At 47.1% G+C, this 21835-nt stretch overlaps 1 protein-coding gene across 1 annotated transcript in view; it reads right to left on the bottom strand.

Moving 5' to 3' along the window:
* The window catches only part of Iqca1 (IQ motif containing with AAA domain 1), a 119232-nt gene extending 97726 nt beyond the window's left edge, over window positions 1-21506 (bottom strand). The window contains exons 1-5 of the mRNA XM_021165896.2: window positions 21269-21506; window positions 13029-13353; window positions 10886-11005; window positions 8090-8281; window positions 5800-5871 (exon numbers count right to left, since the gene is read on the bottom strand). Of these exons, the coding sequence (XP_021021555.1) occupies window positions 5800-5871; window positions 8090-8281; window positions 10886-11005; window positions 13029-13353; window positions 21269-21279 (720 nt within the window). The 5' untranslated portion in view covers window positions 21280-21506. The remainder of the gene's footprint in view (window positions 1-5799; window positions 5872-8089; window positions 8282-10885; window positions 11006-13028; window positions 13354-21268) is intronic.
* Between the last annotated feature and the right edge of the window lie 329 nt (window positions 21507-21835).

The raw sequence follows: 21835 nt of genomic DNA on the forward strand, positions 1-21835 counted from the left end.
AGAGAGAGAGAGAGAGAGAGAGAGAGAGAGAGAGAGAGAGAGAGAGAGAGAGAGGAAGAAAAACCTGGCTAGCACTTGAGTGACCGTGGCTGAGTTGCACCGATGTTGAGCTTGAGCTTAAACTGTCTGGAGAGCAGAGCGGACCGTGGTTGGCTACTGCTCACTGTGCTGTGAGCTGGACAAAGCTTCATAGGATTTCTACTGTACCGGAGACCATCAACAAGCTCAGGAGATCTTGGCTTTGCCCATGGTCCATGCAGCAGTGAGTGGCTTTGTAAAGGGCTCCAGTGAGGTGCACGATGGCAGACTGCCAGTTCCAGGGGACCCACGAGGGACTTCTGGGGCCAGGGAACGAAGGGAAGGCAAAGAAAAGAATCATTCTGTCATTTAGTGACTGATGACCTGGAAACCTGGGGCCATGAGTAATCAGACAGAATATTAACAAGAAATAATATGTATGTATGTATGTATGTATGCATGCATGTATGTATACACACATATTTTAACAAGACTTGAAATCAAACTAAGGTGAGTCGGGTCAGGCAGCTGCATGGTAAGATCCTACTGAATAGAAGAAGACGGGTGGCTTTGCCTTCTCTCTACTGCCTCTCAAGTGTGTCGTGTGCTTGTCTCCTTTTGAAACAGAGCCTCACACTGTAGCCCAGGCTGGCTTGGAACTTGTAAACATTCCCCTTTCTCCATGTCCAGGATTACAGGCATGGTGTCATGGGTCGTGCCCTGCTGACGTAGGCTTTTGAAGCCACGAAGCACTTTAGGGAAGCCTACTCACCAGAGGGTGTGGTGGGCTAGAGGGGTGGCTTGCTGCCTCTCCAGGATTTCCTCTGTCTTTTGCCTTGGGGAATCTCCAGATGGCCCCTTTGTAGCAAGATAGGGAAGTGTTGGGCCAGACTCAGCCTCATGGACTTTTCCAGGCCAAATTTTGACAGGCTAGATTTCAGTATACAGGTTTAGTGGGATGAGCAGCAAGGGCCTGGGTATACTGGATTTTGAGGCCTTTGTTACATGTGTTTTATATAAGAACTTATTTCGGAGCCTTTTGTGATTTTGTACATGAAATTTCTGGACTTCTTCAAACTGTTCTGTTGCAAGGATCACTCAACCGACGTTACATCTTAGCATCTGCCAAGACAATGACACAAACCACCTTCCTCAGAGGTGTTTCCATCCTCATGCTCCAGGGGAGGCCTCTCCCTTTCGGCTCTTAGGATGTTCCGCTTGCTGCCCCAGGGATAGAGGCAGTACTGTGCTGGCCTTTCTCCAAAAGGAAACCGAGGCTCCCAGAAAGGGTGTGTGAGATGTGGGCCCCTGCCCCTGGCAACAGACAGACAGAGCTGGGCTTTGAACCAAGTCTATCTGCCTCTAAGGTACATGTTACCAATCAGAGGCCCCAGAGAGTCACTGCAGGACACATATGTATGTGGCTGGATGCTGCCTCTGCTGGGACACTGGGGGGACAGATAGCTCTTCTAATGTTAAAAGGCACACCAGGGGCTCTAAGAGCCTCAGTGATAGGGTACCCCAGCCTATTCTGGGGCTAATAAGAATAAAATTTTAATTTATTAGCCTCAAAGCGATGGAGAAAATAGCTCGTTTGATGGTAGAGAATGAAAGTGAACGGGTTTATGGTGCTTTCAGGATTCCGATGATGTTTGTAGAAGCCACAGGCCCTTTGCTTTAATAAGTGACCCCAGAGCTCCTCATTACAATGCAAACAGCGATGGCTTCAGGGTAAATTGAAATATGCAGGGCCCTGACTGCAGGACGGATGGCTGTGAGGGGGTCCCCTGGAAGAGAATGGATTGTGTTCATTAAGTTCCCTTGCACTGGCTCCACGCCACTGGCTCTGCCAATTAAAATAGCTGGACGTGATTTTTAGACCACCATTTATTTTCCTCTGTAGACTTTATGATTTAAAATTTTAAGATGGCAGTATCAACAAAAAATAATTTATATGACAATGGTTAAGAGAAATATCTGGTTGGGGTGGAAGGTGGAGAGATGTTCCTTGTCCTGAGTCTGTTTTCAGAGACTAGATCATTGCTTCAGAAAGACACAAGCGCAGCTGGGACGACTAAATCTTTTGCATTGACATCACAGATCCAGATGAACCAATGGAAAACTGAGATTTGACCCAAGGAGGCGCCACCCTCATCAATGACAGAGCGGAAAATGTAGTCAATTGAAAACATGCCCTTGGTTTGGGATAGTGGATTTTGTATGGTCATCAGCCAGCATACTGCAGATAACATTCTTTCAAAAAAATTGAATCCTTGGATTTCTCAGTGGTTAACATTTCAATCGAACATGTAATATCAAGACTCGGCACACTGGGCAGAACAGCGTGCAGAGAGAGTCGCACGGAACACACAGCGGGGGAGCTGTTCTCTTTACGTCTTGCAAACTACACTGTGGAGAAATTTTCTTTTGAGCTCAGCACATGGAAATTAGAGAGGAAAGCGGAGGGCTGTGTTATACACAGATGATCCGTCTCTGAGTGGTACCAGGGTAGGCAGTCAAGACTGAAGGGGTGCATGCAATAGTCTTTGGCCATTGCCTGGGATTCTGGAATTCTGAACTCTTTTTTTTTTTTTTAACCTAGAAAATGACCAGTAAACATAGGCTGAATCTTGTTGGTTTTAAACAAAAGTTTACTCAAATAGAAGCAATTGAGTCAAAAGTCTGACTTCTGTGAAATTTGAGTTGGCACTTAAATACGTATCATGAACCTTAGATTGCTAATTTGATTTTAAAAGTAAACCAGCCAATATAAGCAGCTTAGCTTTTGAATGTATATGAATGTGGTGTGTGTGTATGCATGTGTTATGTAGACATTTGTATATGTGTAGGCACACCTGTGCATGCATGGTGAATGCATGAAGAGGGCAGAGACCGACATTAGAGGTCGTCCGTGATATCCTTCACCTTATACACGGAGTCAGGGTCTCTTATGTGATCCCGATTTGGCTGGTTTAGCCAGCAGACTTCCTCTGGGAATCCTTTCTCTCTGCCTCCTGCACACTGAGATTACAGGCATTCTGCCCTGATCAGACTGACTGGCCTGCAGCCACATGTGTGAGGGACTGTCTTGGTTGATGACTGATCTGAGAGGTCAAGCCCATTGTGAGCCTGTGATGTTTCAGGTGTCAGTGTCATGGCTATGTAACCATCTAGGTACCATCTAGGGTTCATTCGGTTTTTGGTTTGTGTTTTGGACCTGAAGTCCACAGCCAAGCTTGCTTTCTTTATTCTAACATTTTTCTCTGTTTTGACCCAAAGCTTCTTGTCCCCTTTCCATGTGTTATGTTTTGGAGGGGATTAGAAACTGCTTATGATTTATTTCCAACAATAATTTGAAAGCATAATTTTAAAAAAGGGGCCTGGTTCTCTCTCTATGAACACTCAACAACAGCAGCCCTTCATGTACTTGCATAGGCTGGGCAGGGGCTGGATTGAGCAGGTGCTTTGCTGCAGTGATGGGGGGGGGAGGATGCTCTGGTTCACACTCCACCTCTATCTGCATGGCCCCCAACTATGACAGAGATGGTGCTTGACCAAGGCTACTTCTTGTTGGCAATTCACCTGCCTCCCAAGTGAAAATCAATTTTATTCGATTGTTTTTGTTTTGTCTTGTCGTTGTTTTGACAACAGAAGTGCCCTCACCAGAGTCTGACCATATCTGAAGTGCTTAGGTTGATGAGTGGAGACAGGGTGTGGATGTATCTCTTCTCCTTCATGGGCAAGGGCCTCGAGTGTCAGGAAGCAGGGTCTAGGCAAGCCAGCTTGCTGTGCACTGGCATTGGTAATCAGCCACACAGGTCATCATTATCTACTGTGTATACAATATCACCTGAGTCACCTCCGCTGCTCTGACTGGGGTCAGCTCCACCCTGGTTTCCCCCATGGCGTTGGAGGCTGCCGACACTCTGACTTTGCTGAGGCATTGGACAAACACCACTGTTCTTGGTGCCCAACTCCCTGACGCTGGAGAATCTGCAGAGCCTCTGCTACTGTGATTAGCTTAATTAAGGTTTCTTGTTGTGTCTGTGAGTTTTGGTATTTATATTTCCCCCAGACAATCTTCTCTGCTCAGTGTCTTCTGATTTACGACCACAGAGGTTCAAGACACGAGATGATAGTTTTGTAGCCTGTGGTTACTTATGGCATGTTTATATTCCTGTTTCTTCTTTCCTTTCTTGGCCTCATCAGAGCTCTACAGGAAGTTAGTTCTTTTCAGAGACCAAATCTTTGTCCTGTCAACACTGCTGTGTTTGTAATCTGAGGGTACCAAGGAAGCAACCAGCAGAGCAGTTGGCTCCCGGTGATGCACCTGAAGCCATTGCTATACGGTGTGCTGGGATTCTGGTATTCTCAGGTAAAGATTCCTTTAATGGGAACTACATTGGTCAAAAAATGAGCCACCTCTCTGGGGAAGTGACTCTGGGGAGACTACTGTTGCAGAGTTGACCTCCTGGGCTCTGAAGGGATGTCATGTGTCGAGACATAAGATGTCTCCATAAGAACTTCCATAGGGAAGAGTGCTCAGTAATTCACTGAGACCTGTGAGGAGTGAGGCTTCAGTTAAGGAAGAGGGGGCTCTAAAAAGGAAATGCTGGGCTGCCCTAAAAAGGAAATCATGGGCTCTGCTCAGGTCGTGTGAGCCCTGTTCAGAGGCCCCGTACTCCATGCACAAAAGATGCTGAGGACCCCCTATACCAGACTCTACAACAGTGGTTCTCAACCTTCCTAGCGCTGTGAAACTTTAATACAGTTCCTATTGTCGTGGTGACCCCCAACCGTAAAGTTATGTCATTGCTATTTCACAGCTGTAATTTTGCCACTATTATGAATCTTAATGCAAATACCTGTGTTTTCAGACGGTCTCGGGGGAACCTGTGGGAGGGTTGTTCAACTCCCACTGGGGCTGCAGCCCACAGGCTGAGAAATGCTGCTCTCAGGGGATTCCAGTGCCCTGCTTCCTGGTCCCTAAACCCTGCTGTAACCTCTCTTTGAGACCTTTTACTCATTTTAAACTAACAATAGGGTGATGGTGAAGGACTGCATGTAATGAGTGGACCTTCTTTCCCCAATGCCTCGGGGGAAGCAGGATGCCACAGGGAAGACTCCAAGGTCCATGAGCCCAGGCGCTGCTGAGCTGTCTCCAGCCGAGATCTGCCCAAGAACTGACGGTGCTGGTCTTACTGTCCACAGGAGGGATGCCACCGATAGCTACATGACCTTGGAGGCAGATCCTTCCCTCCTTGAGCCTCTGGTGAGACCCTAGCCCCAATGGTACAACAGGAGCCATGTAACACCCAGGTAGAGAACTGAGCTGTGTCAGATTCCTGAGCCATGGGACGTGTGTCATACACAGGTGGTCGCCTTAGCTGCTGTTGTGTGTTGACACAGTTATACAGCAGTACACAACAAATGCACCCTTCTAACCCTGACTTGCTAATCACTGTGAAAATGGGCCCTTCAACACCAGCTGGACCAAAACAATTCCATTCTCACCAGCAAGACCCTCATGAAGCCAAGGGCTCTGCTGACACCAGGCAGGCATGAGATTTTTCAGACTCTGCAGCCTGTCTCCCATCTGGGGCACTCTGCATTTTGCAGAGACATAACAGGGACACTCCCCGACCTCTTGGGTCCCCTGCAGGGTTCTGATCAGTCAGACACTTCCAGTCTCGTAAGATACCTATTCAGTTTCCCTTCCATTCCTCAGAAACTTGCTGGAGAAGATGCACACCCCACAGGCTCTTTATATAGCGAACTTACCATACCCAGGAAGACCATCTCCTCTTCCCGCTCCTTCACTGTTTTCTTGCATTGATGGAAACCTCGCCAAACCTGCAGACAAATGTATACTTACTCCTGGAAGAAGTTCTCATGTAGACATTGCCCATCCCAAGCATTGTAACAATCAGCTCCAGCCTACACTCTGGGGTTATTTTTTAAATGTTGGAGTAACAGGCAGTAACTTTCTTTTCTTTTTCCCCTTTTTATTACTTCTTTTTCATTTTTCTTTCTTTACTCTTCGCTCATACAACACATCCTGCCTAGATCCTGTTCTCCCTCTCCTCTTTCTAACCCCCACTTCCTCAACCTCCTCTTCTTCCCCAGATCCACTTCTCCTCCATTTCCCTTCAGAAATGAGCAGGCTTCCCAGCAATCAACCAAACATGGCTTCTAATAAGACTAGGCTCAAACCCTCAGATCAAGGTGGGATGAGATATCAAGTTTCTTAAACTTTTATTTTATGTTATATATTTGAATTTTTTATAGTATTTTCTTTTTTTATTTAAATATTTTTTATTACATATTTTCCTCAATTACATTTCCAATGCTATCCCAAAAGTCCCCCATACCCTCCCCCCCACTCCCCTACCCACCCATTCCCACTTTTTGGCCCTGGTGTTCCCCTGTACTGGGGCATATAAAGTTTGCATGTCCAATGGGCCTCTCTTTCCAGTGATGGCCGACTAGGCCATCTTTTGATACATATGCAGCTAGAGTCAAGAGCTCCAGGGTACTGGTTAGTTCATAATGTTGCACTAACAGGGTTGCAGGTCTCTTTAGCTCCTTGGATACTTTCTCTAGCTCCTCCATTGGGGGCCCTGTGATCCATCCAATAGCTGACTGTGAGCATCCACTTATGTGTTTGCTAGGCCCGGGCCTAGTCTCACAAGAGACAGCTATATCAGGGTCCTATCAGCAAACTCTTGCTAGTGTATGCAATGGTGTCATCGTTTGGAGGCTGATTATGGGATGGATCCCTGGATATGGCAGTCTCTAGATGGTCCATCCTTTTGTCTCAGCTCCAAACTTTGTCCCTGTAACTCCTTCCATGGGTGATTGTTCCCAATTCTAAGAAGGGGCAAAGTGTATTTGAATGTTTTGCTTACATGTATGTATGTATGTATGTATGTGCAATACATGGTGCCAGTAGCCACAGAGACCAGAAGAAAGCATAAGATCTCTGGAGACTGAAGTTACAGATGGGTGCAAGGTGCCACGGAGGTACTAGGAATTGAACCCAGGTTCTCTGGAAGAGCAGCCAGTGCTTTGAACCACCGAGCCATCACTGCATCCCCCATACTCAACAGCTTTAAAGAAGGACAGTTAGAGAAATGACCTATAGCTGTCTTTGAATCTTACTTGGGAGTCTTTAAGAGAAATGTCTAGAAATTAGAAGAGTGAGGCTAGACCTGAGGAGAGTACTTCATGGCCATTACAACCAAAACCTTCCAAAGTTAAGGCTGGAAGAACAGCTCAGGCGCCTCCAAAACTTCCACAACCAAAGCTTAGCTTAGGGTTGTGAGGCCACAGAGACAGCAGTGAACGAGATCTGTCTGTCCTTCTCCCTGCTGTCTCCCTGTCTACACATGCACAGTTGGGACAGAGTCCTGCCCTTCAGACTCCATGGTGTGGCCCCATACTTGGTTTCTTTCAAATATAGTTCTTATTTATGCCATGTGGATGAAGTCTATATTTCCCACAACAACCTTGCTTTCCATTAGGAAAAAGACCGGGCACACTCTGGTAACACTATTTGAGAAGAAAAATTGGTCCCCGGGGCCCCTCGAGAAGGAGTTCCAGGGTTCTGGCCCTTAGTCATGGTGGCTGGAATGTGCTAAGTGGAGAGCTTGTTTTCAGGCTCTGAGGAGTGGCTTCTGGCCTCTCCTTTCTGCAACTGTCTCAGGGTGGATTGTGTATGTGTGTGTGTGTGTGTGTGTGTTTAACCTCATTGTGGATTTTCATCCTCCCTAGATTCTAGCAACATTCTTTCCAACAATTACTGGTGCCCTTTTGGAAATCTTTGAACACAGTGTTCTGCATCTTAAACTTCCTAGTTTACAATAAACAAAATAAAAACAAGACGATGTTTCTCCAGGCTAAGCCAATAAACCGTTGTGGAGTTTACTAACTCAACCCAGCTTTCCTATAGGTAGGGTTTTGGGTTTTGAATTTCAGAGCTCAGCTCCAGGGCTAAAACATGTTGCCTGCCCTCCCCTCCCCCATCCAGAAGCTCCGTTCCCCGCCCCAACCCCCTGCCCTGTGTCCGTACTTTCTGAATCTGGAGTGCCGCCAACCTGGTGTCTAATAATCTCTGTCCCAACAGCTTCATCTCCTTGGCTCTGCACTCCTGAAGGAAAATCTGCTTCATGAACAGAGCCCTGAGGCGGCCCTGTCTTGCACGCTCCGCTATCTGGATCAGTTTCACAGCCTCTTCCAAAGCTATACTCTTTGCGGCGTATTTCTGTGTGTGTGGGAACACAACCAAAAGAAAATCAGACAAATCAGTTATACATGTGAAATGAACCCATGAGATGCCTCAGCGAGTAAGGGTGCTTGCTGCTAACTGTATGCTATACTATGTCAGCTGTAGACTGTGACCCTGACTTAAAGATAATGTGTCTAGTTTGCTTTTCTGTTGCTGTGATGAACATTGTGTCCAAAAGCAACCTGGAGAGTAAGGTTTTCTTTATTCTTTCACTTTATAAGTCACCGTTCAACATCAAGGGAAGCCAAGGCAGGTATTCAAGACAGGAGCTTGAAGCAAACACCACAAAGGCACACCGCTCACTAGCTCGTTCCCAGGCTCTCCGTCAGCTACCTTTCTATACAGCCTAGAGGCTGGTACTGAAGGATGGTACCACCAGCAGTGGGCTGGGATCTCCTACACCAGCTAGCAGTCAAGGAAGTGCTCCATGCTACTAAGAGAGGGAGAATTCGTTTCTTCTGGGGACAAGTTCGCAAATAAGATGCACAATGCCAAGTGGTAATCTTGTTACACATGTCCACACAAGCGATGTTAAATGAACGTAGTAGATTGTATATACATGTGTGAATATATTTGATGCATTATATAGTATACTATTTTATATATACTATATATAATTACATAGTATATATAATACGTATACATGCAACAATAGTAATTTAAGAAGGGATCATGAATTTGGAAAAGGGCAGAGTCAATGGGAGAGTTTGAGAGGAGTGGCTTAAACACAGGGCTCATGTACAAAATTCTCAAAAATCAAACCAAACTAACAACCCCCCTAAAAAGAAAACCTTTTTAAAAAGAAAGAAAAATTTCATAGACATGTCCATAGACCAATCTAATGGAGGTAATATCTCAACTGAGGCTCCTTCTTTCTGGTATGATAAGTTGATAACCAAGGCTAGCTATCACAGACCAGACCACCATCCTTTCAAACAGAATACTAATTGTCACCCCAGTAGTCTAATTCCATATCAAGTTAGACCTGAGATGAGCAGAAGTGTCAATCATACATATGGATTAATGCTGAAAATTCTGTCATTTGATGAATGGGAGAACTGCCAATGGAAACCAGGTCTCTGAGATGAAGATTTAAATGTACTTCAAGGAAAAGGCTGAAGGCGGTTGTAGACTGACCAGTGACTAAGATGTGAAGCCATTCAGAACTATTTGCTTCTATGTGTGAAAAGGTGACTCAGCCACTCTCAAGGTTGAGGAACTAAGTTTAGATCTCCAGCACTCAATTAAAAAAAAAGCTGGGTGTGTCTGGAACCCCAGTGTGTGTGTGGGGGGGGGTGTTCAGGGTATAGCCAAGAGGATCCCTGACACTCAGTGGCCAAACAGTTTAGCTGAATCAGTAGGCTCTGGGTCTGGTGGGAGACCTTGGATCAGAAAGTAAGGTGGACTCTTTGGTTGGTGGTTTAGTCCCTGGGAGCTCTGGGGGTACTGGTTGGTTCATATTGTTGTTCCTTCTAGGGGGCTGCAAAACCCTTCAGCTCCTTGGGTCCTTTCTCTAGCTCCTCCATTGGGGACCCTGTGCTCAACCCAGTGGTTGGCTGAGAGCATCCACCTTTGTATTTGTCAGGCACTGGCAGAGCTTCTCAGGAGACAGCTATATCAGGCTCCTTTTCCAGCAAGCACTTGTTAGCATAGAAATGTAAATAAAGAAAATATCTAATAGAAGTTTTTTTTTTAAGTCAGGTGGAGAATGATTAATGCCTGCACACATGCTTGCGCACGCACACACAAATAGCCAACCATGATGAATGGCATATAAAGCAGAAAAAGGAGGATTCATGCTGCAGGCTGTATGGTCTCAGATGGGCTATGTAGCCCCAGGACTCCGGGAGTGGCGTGGGCCATTTCCAGGGTTCAGAGTTGCACAAGTAAGATTACTGGGAGTCCTTAGAGGCCCATGGAGACCTACATGGGGTCAGGGTGGGGCCAATGTTGTCCTGAAAGCAAGGAGAAGCTGTACCAGTGCAGCAGGGGGCAAGCATGGTGGGGAGAGCCCTGCATGGGTAGAGGCTCACTGCCTGCTATATCCAGCTTTACATGGGATCTGGGGGCTTGACCTCAGGTCCTCCTGTTTGTGGCGCGAACTCTTTACTCACTGAGCTGTCCTATGGGCCCACATTAAAGACTTCCTTTTCCAAGAGACAGTCCTTCTGGGAGACCCAAAGGTCACTCAGAACTCAGTTGGGGCAGGGCAGAGTGCACAGCAACTGAGAATGCACAGGAAGTTGTGAACCTGTGGATCCTGAAACTTAGTGGATTTAAGTTTCTGGCTTTAGCAGATGAATTAGAGATGAGAAAGCAAACCTGGCTGGTCCCTGGCTCATCCTTCTGGATCCCCAACCCAGGAGACATTAGTATTACTTCTTTATTCTTGAAAAGCAATGGTATGTGAATCCCTAACAAGAGCCCAAATGTTCCGTAATCCTGTCTAGACCTCATGGAGCAAGCGTGGAAGAGAGGTACCTTCCTCAATTTGAAAATCAAGTAAGCGTTTCTTATACAGAGGCATGGTAGAGTAGTTTACAAAAAACGATGGTGACTGCCTTTTAAAACAATACAGACCACATTAGGAAGGTTCAGTCCGCATTCTGTTAAGATCCGAGCCAGGATCTTCTCTCTTCCTTTTATGACTTCCAACCTCTCCTTCAGGAAATACCTGGGTATGGGGACATCCAACTGTTGCTGAAGAAGAGGGGAGAAATGGAGGATCACTCAGTTAGGATCCTAGGACTTGAGTTCAACTGGAATCGTGATGGGATGGGCAAATCAACAAGACTTGCTTGGGGGTGGGGCTAGAGAGAAGGGTCCGTGGGTAAGGGTGTTTGTGGCAAAAGCATGGGAGTCCAAGTTTAAAGCCAATTAGTGACATATGGAAGCCTCTTGAGGAACTCATAGGACCAAGGACAGGGGTGGGGATGAAGATGGGTTGGTCTTCTTCCCTCACTTTCCTTCTGGTTCTAACTCTACTCCCTCTAATCTTTAGAGTTTCCAGCTGACCAAGGCTCCAAGGATGCCAGCTTGGGAGATCAGTTCAGATCAGAGACAGACACCATCAATTTCCTGCTTCAGACTCTCTCAGGGAGGACCTGCCCAGCACAACTTCCCCAGTGCCCCAGTCTCTGTGATGAGGACATAAATCCTACCATGTGAACGACTGGGGGCTGGCCAGAGTGTGGACTTTGTGAGAGAGTGGCCTCAGTGGCCAGGCATGGAGGATGGCTGTATGTTCCGTCCCAGAGGCAGGGACATTCCCAAGGCTTACTTCTCTGCCACAACACTATTCACAGAACCTAGATACTATTGATGGCCCAATGTTCTGGCCCCTGCATGTCAAAGACATCATATGGCTTGTCTTTCCATCAGTTCCAAGGCTGATGGAGAACACTGTTGATGTTATCCTTCAACATAGACGTCTGGGGTGACGTCTCGTCCCCTGTCTCTCCTCTCCTCCCTGTTCACAGTTGGTTTCTCACAGAACCAGCACTTGCTAGTTATAAGGACGGTGAGGAGCTGAAGCTGGGGCATTGTGAATAGCATGGGAAATGGAGGGGTCCCGGCATGTGAGTCCCCAAACTTCTTTAGTCTGTAACCACTTAACAGTCTTGAAATTAGATTTAGAGTCTGAATGTCACCTTACTAATTAAATTTAGGGATATGATTCAATAAACAGCTATTTCACATTTGGTCCATGCTGTTCTTTGTGCTTTCACACGAGCAAGCGGAGCACACCTGATTCAATCTGGTGGTTTAACTTTGCTCTTATAAATGTATGAAATGCACGTGTAAATTCTGGAATGTTTGGACCCATTCCAATTTCTCTCTTTAGTCTATTGTAATGTCATCAGATAATAGTACATGAAGAGTCTTCCCCAGAAAGAGAAATGACCTTCACAAAAGTCAAAATGTTTTCAAAGTGAACAGACATTAAGCTCCGTGTAGAGATTTTTGTCTTTTTAACTTTACTTGAGGGAAACGTCTTTTCAAAATCAAGGGTGAGCTCATAGGGCCCACAGCTGGAAGAAATGAGGTGCTCAGTGGCCTTTGGGAGCATGGCCAGCCAGGATATTAGCAGATTTCTGTCAGCAAGGAGGAAAAGGTTCAGTGGCAGGGTCTGAGTGACCACAGGAGATACCCCAGCCACCAGGTGGCAGAGAGAGAGGCTCCTTGGGCAATAAGGAGGGATGCTTCCTTCTGCTGAGGCCAAGGAGCAAAGGCTAGAGCTGTAAACCTACTGGGTCAGTACTGACCTAAAGCCAAGACAGAGATGCATCCAGCTGGGCATGAGGACTGGGCCATCCAAGGCTACCATCCAGTGATGGGAGGATAAGAAGAAGAAGGGCACTGTGTATGGAGAGAGTTGGGGCATGGCCCAGAGAAAATGGGAGAGTTTGGGCTATGGAGTATTTGTGAGAGGGCCAGTCTACTCCATTTCAATCATCTTGACAGTGTGGCTTCTCTGTAATAACAGGATATCAGAGTCATACAGACCCAAGGGCTGTGTACAGATTGATCAACATAGACAAGGAAGCAAGCAACATCTGCCTCATGGTGGTGGGGTTTGAGTGACAACATTCAGCACATTCAGGCTTTTAATTCAGCATGGTCATCACATTTAAGCCAGGCTAAGCAGTCTGCAGAAAATGGGACACAGCCCTATACATCTTATTTACAACAAAATCCTAACAAGGTAAACAGTAATACTCACGGGAGACAGCTTCAGGTCCTGTAAGATATCATCAAAATAATGGAACTCTGTCATTTCCAACTCTACCATCTCATTCTTCAGTTCCAGAATGCGACCCATCACTCCATCCAGGACCTTGCGGATCAGCATGCGTTTCTGTGGATGGACTATCTGGTCATAGACATTCTCCATGTTCCTGAAGATCTGCACATAGTTTATGTAGAAGGTGGCTAACATCTGAAAGACTAGGACCTTGTTTGCTTGTGGTTCGGACATCTTCTGAGACTCTTTGTCAAGCAGAGAATTGAGGGCTTCTTGGGTCTGGTGCCACATCTTATTGTACATTCTGAGGGAAGACACAGAGTTTAGACAACCTCATGGATGAATGATATCCACTGGGCACACTTGCCACCTCTAACATAACCCACAGGCAGGGGTGAGCTCAGGACATGGCAAGCGGCTGGAAGGCTCTCTGGACAAACTTACGGTGTTTTGAAATGCTTGTGGTTTTTTGGTTTTTGTTTTGAAAAACCATCGCTATGATTAGTAAACAGTTTTAAAAGCCTCTTTAAAGATAATGTAATTGCTCTTCAGCATGTCTGTAAAGCCAGTGTTCCTATACTAATTTAAATAATAAAGTAATTTATATCCAGAACAGCTGATTATTTAAATGAATATATGTACACTTATATGATGTATATATGATGGGAAGTGTACATTGAAACTACGATGTCGGAAAGTAATTCCACATTACATTGTAAAGTTAGATGTGTACAGACTCTGTGGATAAAGCTATGCCCCAGAGAAACTTATGACTCTGTATCAAGTCTGATTGTAGTAAGATAATTTTTTCCTGTGCTAAGGTAAGAATTCAATGCTTTGGGCATGGTATGTGTTCTACCACTGAACTATATCCATAGCGGTTGCGGATCGGTCTTGCATTCTGTACGTTCAGACAGTGATTTTTGTGCCCAGACATCTGATTACAGTATGGGTGATGGCATGGCCAAGCATCTCTGGTCTCCATGATATGTAAAAGTTGTTTTCAGGCATCTCTGGTTGGTTAGTAAAGAACTGATCAGTCTATGACTGGGCAGGAGAGGACAATGGAGGTGGGACATCGGATTCCTGTGAGAGGATCCCAGGTACCGAGAGAACAGCAGAAAGAGTCGAAAGGTGTGGAGAGGTCATGTGACCTCCAGGAGGGTTTGCCATGGAGACACACATGCAGCAGAGCCCACCAGAGCAAGATTTAGATGTCAAGTAATGGGGCATTTATTTGGGCATTAACAGCCTAGCTGGGTTAGAATAGTTCAGAATGTGCCCAGCAGAGTGCCAGCAGCTAGTTAATAAAAATGCCAGGTCTTTGTGTCTTTTATTCAGGAGCTATATGGGCTAAAGTGGATATAGAGAACCCTGCAGGTATTTGGAGGCAAAGGGGGTATAGCAACCCCCCCCCCAACACTCCTATACCTAGCCTTTTAGATTCCTGGTGTGTATGCAGGTGTGTGAGGTAACAGGTCAACTTGCAGTGTCATTTCTCAGGACACAACTACCTTGCTTCTTGAGACAAGGTCTCACTGGCCTTAGAATCCAATAGGCTAGACTAGCTGGCCAGTGTGTCCCAGGGATCCCTCTTTTTTTGCCTCCCAAGTGCTGGGATTATAAGAGTGTGACATCATACTCACACTAGTGATTAAGCAGCGAGTGGTTAAGAGCCACTAGTTGCTCTTGCAGAGGATTCAGTTCCAGCACCCACAAAGCAGCTCACAGCCTTCTGTAACTCCAGTTCCAGGAGATCTGATGCCCACTTCTGCCCCCAGTGGGCATTGCATGCAAATGGTATGCATATGCACACACACCCATGCTCCCCCCACATGTACATGAAGCCAAAATACTAACACACATAAAATAAAAAATTAAATGAAAATGGCAAAAGTCTAAAGATAGCTCACTGACGAGAGGCAAGTAACTGCAGTGTAGTCATCAAAATAACTGTGCCACACAGCAGTGAGAAAGTGTGAGCGAGCCATAGCTAAAGACATCAATTGCTGTTCTTAGAGCCATGACAGTGTTTGAAAGGCAAGGGTCTCATGGGGGTCCGTGCCTCCTGGGTCTGTCCGTGCCTCCTGGGTCTGCTTGCCCCACTTTACTGGGAGGGGCCTGTACAATCAGAAGCTCATGGTATGGGTCTGTGAGCTGTGGATTGTTCTATGGCCTTCCTGGGGTGAAGGGGAGCCGATGGCTGGGGATATCATTCACCAAGGGGCCTTCCAGGCCACCATCCCATCCCCCCTCCATCTCTGGATAGTTTTGTCATTGGATTTCCTCAACATGACTGTTCAGAGATTTCTCCCTATCCATTTTTTTGCATTAGGCTGAAAACAGCTGAATGTCATGGGTGTCTGGGTGGAGGCTTCTCTGGAGAGGGTGGTAGCCCTGTCCCCTTACTGAGAAGCCAGAGTCTGGAGCCTTTGACTCCCATGTGGCTCTAGCCTGGATAACTCCCAGGTGCCTGGTGTCCAGCTTCCCATTTCCACGTGTCATTTCCTGCTGGACACAGAGTTGCTTAGCCTCTGTTTCCTGGAGTGTATAAGGGATGGGACTGGGAGTCACATGAACTGATATAGCCCTACCATCAAAGCTCCTTTCCAGTCCCTTCAAAAGCACCAGAGCTTCCCCTCTTTCAGGGGACCTCTGGCTTGGTCCAGCTCTCTGCCCACCTCACACCTCCCATCCATCTCTCTCCCTCTTCAGTTTTCCTCATGGTCCTCGCCAGATGTGTAGGTACTGTTTGTCCTCACGAGTTCACAGCCTTTCAAGTTCTTTACTGACACGAGAAAACAACTTAGGGAGCACTGGGGGTGAATACTCATATCCGACCACCTTGTTTTGATGGCATCCTAATGTCAGCAATAAGCTCCACTCCCAGGTTTTCCTGACACCCCAGCCTCCAACTGTTCCTCAGAATTGTTGCTCTGCACTCTCCTGTGCCAATAATCTGCACTGACTGATGATGCCCTGATGGCCAGTGCGGTTCCTATCTTCCTGGCCTAGTGTTCGATGTGTCTTGATGTGAGAAGGTTTTCAAAGCTATGGTTATAGTGATATAATGGTGGTGATGATGGTTGATGATGCTGGTGATGGTCATGATGCTGGTAATGGTGGGTGATAGTGGTGATGGTCATGATGCTGGTGATGGTGGGTGATAATGGTGATGATCATGATGGTGGTAATGGTGGCTGATGATGATAGTAATAATTCTGACTGTGATGATGGTGGGGTGATAATGGTGACAGAAATGACATATAAATGATTGCTCTGGTTTATATATGAGGAGATCAAAGCATTCAGAAGCTATTGCTCAAGTCACAGATTGGAAGGCATACTCTATGTCTTGGGGTTCTGGTTTCAGAGATCATTGTCTGCCTGCTAAGCTTTATGCTTCCCATTTGTCAGGGAGAAAGCAAACATGGGCAGTTACTGGGGACAGATGCGAGGGCACGATGAGAAGCAAAGACTTTGAACCCCAGATCACAGCAAGTCAAAGATGGTGTCAGGCCTCAACAGAAGCAGCTGCTGCCAGACCTCTGCCTGGAGAGCAGAAAGTCATGAAGGGTGTGAAGTGAGAAGGGGGTTGTGTTGGCAAAGTCCATAGTCCAGAACTCGAGAAGAGAACACTTTACGATGGTCACTGGCCTGATAGAACACAGATTCAGAACACCAGCAGGCTCTGCAGCTAGCAACATCAAACCTAGAAACATTGTAGGATTTGTTTGGGGGACAAACTAGGGTTTGGAGCCTCAGCCAACAGACATGGCGACAGAAGAAAAGCACAGGCTGATTTTGTTCAGCTTGAAGGACTGAAACTACATTTATTAAACCAAGATGCAAGCAGAAGGAAAGCATCTCCTTTAACCAAGGCAGGGCGAGTCCAGGGATGCCTGAGGCTCAGTATGCGTGAGCACACGACCACACACACTCCTGAGCAGAGATGCCCTGGGCACACAAAGGTGATGGCTGCTGCAGGATGCTGAGTCCAGAGACCACTGCATCCTCACCGAGAGAACACCAACAACATGACCCTGGAAATTAGGAGTAAAAGAGAGAGAAGGGGTTGACAAAAAAAGAATATTTTTTAACACTGCTCTTTGTAAATGGCTTAACTGCCAAACGCAAGGAAACCATGACAGTAAATGACATTCATTAGAACAGAAAGGTTGCAAGGCTCAGATAACACCTACATAAATGGAGGGCAGAAAAAAATGAGAAACCCCAGCAACATCTCAGTTCAAATAAAAGGTGTTAAAGAATACTGGGGGGCGGGGCACACAGATCTAGCTGAAGAAATTTCTAGAATGCAAAAGTAGAGAACAAACAGAAGACAAGATCTGTTCCTGCCCAAAGATACAAAACATAAAAACAGGAAAGTCTGGAGGTGTGTATGTGTGTGTGTGTGTGTGTGTGTGTGTGTGTGTATGTATGTATGTATGTATGTACATGTATATATATATTTAATATGAGCAAGTACTTGTTGCAGAGAAAAGCAATTTGAAGTATAAGTTGCTGCAATATGATATATATATTATGAAAAAGAACCGGAAACTGAGGGTAAGTATAATTTTAAGGGAATGAAATAAACAGTGAAGGATGAAAGACAACCCTCTTGGTAATTTTCCTATTACCATAACAAACCATGACAAAAATCACTTAGAAAAAGATTTAATTGGACAATCACGACTCCAGAGGGTTAGAGTCCGCCTGTCATGGCAGAGTGTGTGGCTGAGGGCAGGGAGGCAGGTGCTCAAGTGGTAGCCAGGAGCTTACATCTTATCAGTACGTAGGAAGCAGATGAACTAACCAGGAGTGGTGTAAGCTTTTGAAACCTCAAAGCCCTCCCCCAGTGACAGACCTCCTCCAACACCTTCTAATCCTTCCCAAACAGTTCCACTAACTGGGAACATATATTCAAATATATGAGTCTATGGGGGGCATTCTTATTTAAATAACTGCCGCAGTTTATTCTTCAAATTGCTTATCTCTGCAGCAAGCACCATATGAAGGCAATCTCCCAACAGTGTGGGTGGGCAGCTTCACCTCACCCAGACCCACACGCATCAAGAGACTCAGACTTCCATCATGGGATTCTCCAGATGCCCTAATGGAGCAGAATTGCAGGGTGGCTGGATGCTGTGATCAGCCAGGCAGGCTCGTGTAGAGTCTGTGCTCTGCATGGAATCTATGCCCTCATGCATCTACTTCAGACAGAGTTAGGACAGCAGGGGGCTTTCAAGGTCCCCATCTACATCTCAGTCCAAATAAAAGGTGTTAAAGAATACTGGGGGCCACCCAGATCCAGCTGAAGAAAATTCTAGACTAGCTATAGCTGTAGCACTGAGTCAAAGACACTCCTCATGGCTGGATCCCCACAAATCCTCCATCTGGCCTGAAGGTTTTCACTTCCTCGCCTGTACCTTTCAAGGAGGACCCTACAGCCATAGCTGTAGAAAAGTGTGGAGTGCTAGGTGAGCCTGTGGATCCCATGTCTTGTCCTGATTTCACCACCACCGAAGATGGCTTCATCTTTTTCTGACAGACCCATTCCTTAGAGACCGGCTTCCTGCCTTGATCCTGTCCATGTACCTATGGTCACACTCCACCACTCTGGCTTGGCAGGGACCTAACAACCATGCCTCGGCCACACAGGCCTGTGGAGTGCTGGCCTCCCTCATAGACCTGGTGTGCCATGAGCCCACACATCATCCCTTTGGTGTCTGGTCCTTCTGCTCATGTGGGACCCATGATGATGATGATGTGAGATGAGGCATAGCAAGGCACTAAGGAAGAGCATCATGGAGTCACATCTCACAACCCACCAGGGGCCCTGCCTTCATGAGTGCAAGGCTGTGGCTTTAGTGTATTTACTGTGCTATAGAGCCAGCACCACTCTCAGGCTCTAGAATGTTTCCACCACTCAAAGAGAATCCTGTTCAGTCGAACAGTCACTCCCAAGCCTGCCTCCTCCCAGTCCTTGGCCAAGAATCCCACGTCATCCAGATAGTCCCACATACAGCTGTGCTGACACACGTGAAAACATCACGATTGGAAAACCACCCATCTCGGCAGCTCGGCTCACTGCAGAGAGTAGTTGTTTCCCTCCAAAAGGCGTTTTTGAGATTGAGCATCTACAAAGCCAGGCATAATCCAGGAGCCCAGATCCACCGTTATAGCTCATAGGTATGTCATTACTGAACCCCACTGCCTTTTATATCTCTGTGAAGCAGAGAGATTGTAAGTTGAACCATCATATAAGTCAGAGGCTGTCTGTAAACAGAGTCTGTCCTAAGTCGATTTCTGTGAGTGACTCCCTACACTCATACCGAGTGCAAGCTCACTCAGGTTGTAGCACAAGTCAGGTCTTCTCTCTGTTTAACGCCAAAGAACCTGTGGTGCCACCTTCCTGCTCTGAGACAGACCTAGTCCTTCCCCCTCTTCTCTCTCTCTCTCTCTCTCTCTCTCTCTCTCTCTCTCTCTCTCTCTGTGTGTGTGTTGAGGGTATAGGTTGGTGTGTTGGGGATGCTCTCTAAGGTGGGGGTCTCCTTCTGCATAGAACTACATAGTCTTCTGTCATGGCTGTGTATTGTTCCAGGGGCCTCCTGGCTGTGTATACCACCTCTAGACTCCCTCTCTTCTCATTCCTAGCTCTGAGTCCTATGTCCTCCGTGGCTGACATTACTGCCCTCTGTGCTATCTTCCCTATTCCCTTCTCTCAGAACACTCTATTTTGCCTTCCTCCAGATGTTCGGCTATACTTAGTTTTGTTGAACAAAACTGATACCCAACAGTCTGCTGGCCCAAGTGCTCCCAATGGCTCCCATCATCAAGGGTGGCACGCATTTCCTCCTGGCCTCCTCCTCCCTCACCACTGGGTATTTTTGTTTCTTTGTTTGCTTTTTGTTTTTGTTTTTTTAGATTTATTTATTTTGTATATGTGAGTACACTGGTACACTGTAGCTGTCTTCAGACACACCAGAAGAGGGCATTGGATCCCATTACAGAGGATTGTGAGCTACCAAGCGGTGGCTGAGAATTGAACTCAGGACCTCTGGAAGAACAGCTAATGCTCTTAACAGCTGAGCCATCTTTCCAGCTCTGTAAGCAGAGTTTTTCCATTCAAAACTCCCTGCCTCCCCTGTCCTCTGCTACGGAGTCCGCCTCATCCCTTTCCACTGTGGGAAACTCTCAGGCCTTCACTGCACTGGCTCCCCTCTCCTGTGTCCACAATGATCTTTCTGGCCCATCACTCCACGGTCAGTTACGAGCAGGGACCTTAGGCTGCTAATGTGGCTTCCATTCTTGTCTTTTCATAGACTCATGCCAGGGGCACTGGGCAGAGCCTGCTCTCTCTCTCTCAACACCATTTTCCCATGAAGGAAGGGGTTTTGGATCCTTTGCTGTGCTAGCTCTTCTTCCCGCTGATCCGGGCTCGCTCTCTTACCTACACTTGTTCTGTGTCTCATTTGGACCATCCTGGGTCCACACTGTCAAGTTCCTACTTCATCTCCATGAAGCTAAGAGCTGATGTTCAACAGCCTTCCTTCAAGCTCTACAGGCTGCATGCGTGCAGTCTGTTTTCCTGGTCTCCCCACACCCCACTCCTCACTTCCAGGCTTAGGTTTCCTGAAAGTCAGTATTGGGAGGCTGGAGCTGGAGCTGTGGTATACAGCTGTTACATGCTGTGAGCCACTGCCCCGTGGAGATGTCTCTTCAACAAGATGGAAACAGCACGCAGAGCTACAGCTTTACAGGGTGGCTGTGACCATGGCTGGGCCCTGAAACTTACTCCAGTCAAGCCATACCGCGTGCTCCCAATGTGAAGTAAGTGCAGAGCCAGGTACACAGGGTGGGGACAGACACACACAGGGCAACAGCCTCTGTGGTTGGGCTGGGAAATAGGGTATTGATGCTTCCCCCAGATCTTTCTGGAACTTGATTTAGGGACTGGTGTTCTCACAAGCAACCCCTTCATGACTAATAGAAAAGCCACCATGGTCACCCATGACATGTGATGAAGGCCTGGAGGTCCTCCCCTGGGGAAGGAGGGAAACAGTCTAGCGTTCCTTCCTGAGACAGGGAGAGTCATTTCTGAGGCACACTGAACTTGATAAAAGATAAAAAGGAGAAGGGAGGAGGGAGGGGAAAAGGCAGAAGCCACCCTGCCCAGGCGACCCCGGCTAAGGCAATAGTAACCCACCACTTACAGGTTCGACATGGTTGGCCTCTTTCTGTCTTTCCTTCACCCACAGGAAAGCTTTTCCTTGGCCTCTAAAGGCTGGCCTACTGCCGAAGTTGGGGGAACTCCCCCTAGAGGTTTTCAGAGGTTAGGGATTCTTCTGGAGGGAGGAACAGGGACTGAGGACAGCCTGTCTCTTAGGGCAGGGAGAGGCTTGGCAGAGTTGGTGACCCTGTGGCCACCCTCCTGGAGCGCAGGCTCTGACTGGGGTTCCCTCGCTCTGGTTGCTGCCTCGGGCTCTGGAACCCCACTTCTCCCACTAGAGCGTCTTCAGGAGGCCCTAGCAACAGGAACTCTACGTCTGAGCAGTGCCTGCTTGTGTTTCCGTTTCCGTGGCAACTGCAAGGCAGGGCGCGTGAGGAGCTGGGGGCGGGGCAAGTTCTGCAGCTGACCAGGTGGGAGGAGCTACGTCCGGCTCTCCAGGTCCTGCTGGCCGTGTCCCTTTGTTTCTGTCTGGAGTCTCTGACATCTTCCCATCTTCAGAGTGGGTGCAGAAGTTGCGCACTCCGGCAAGCGCAGAGGCCGGCACTCCATA

The sequence above is a fragment of the Mus caroli genome, chromosome 1 (assembly GCF_900094665.2).
Source record: "Mus caroli chromosome 1, CAROLI_EIJ_v1.1, whole genome shotgun sequence".
NCBI classification, from domain to species: domain Eukaryota; kingdom Metazoa; phylum Chordata; class Mammalia; order Rodentia; family Muridae; genus Mus; species Mus caroli.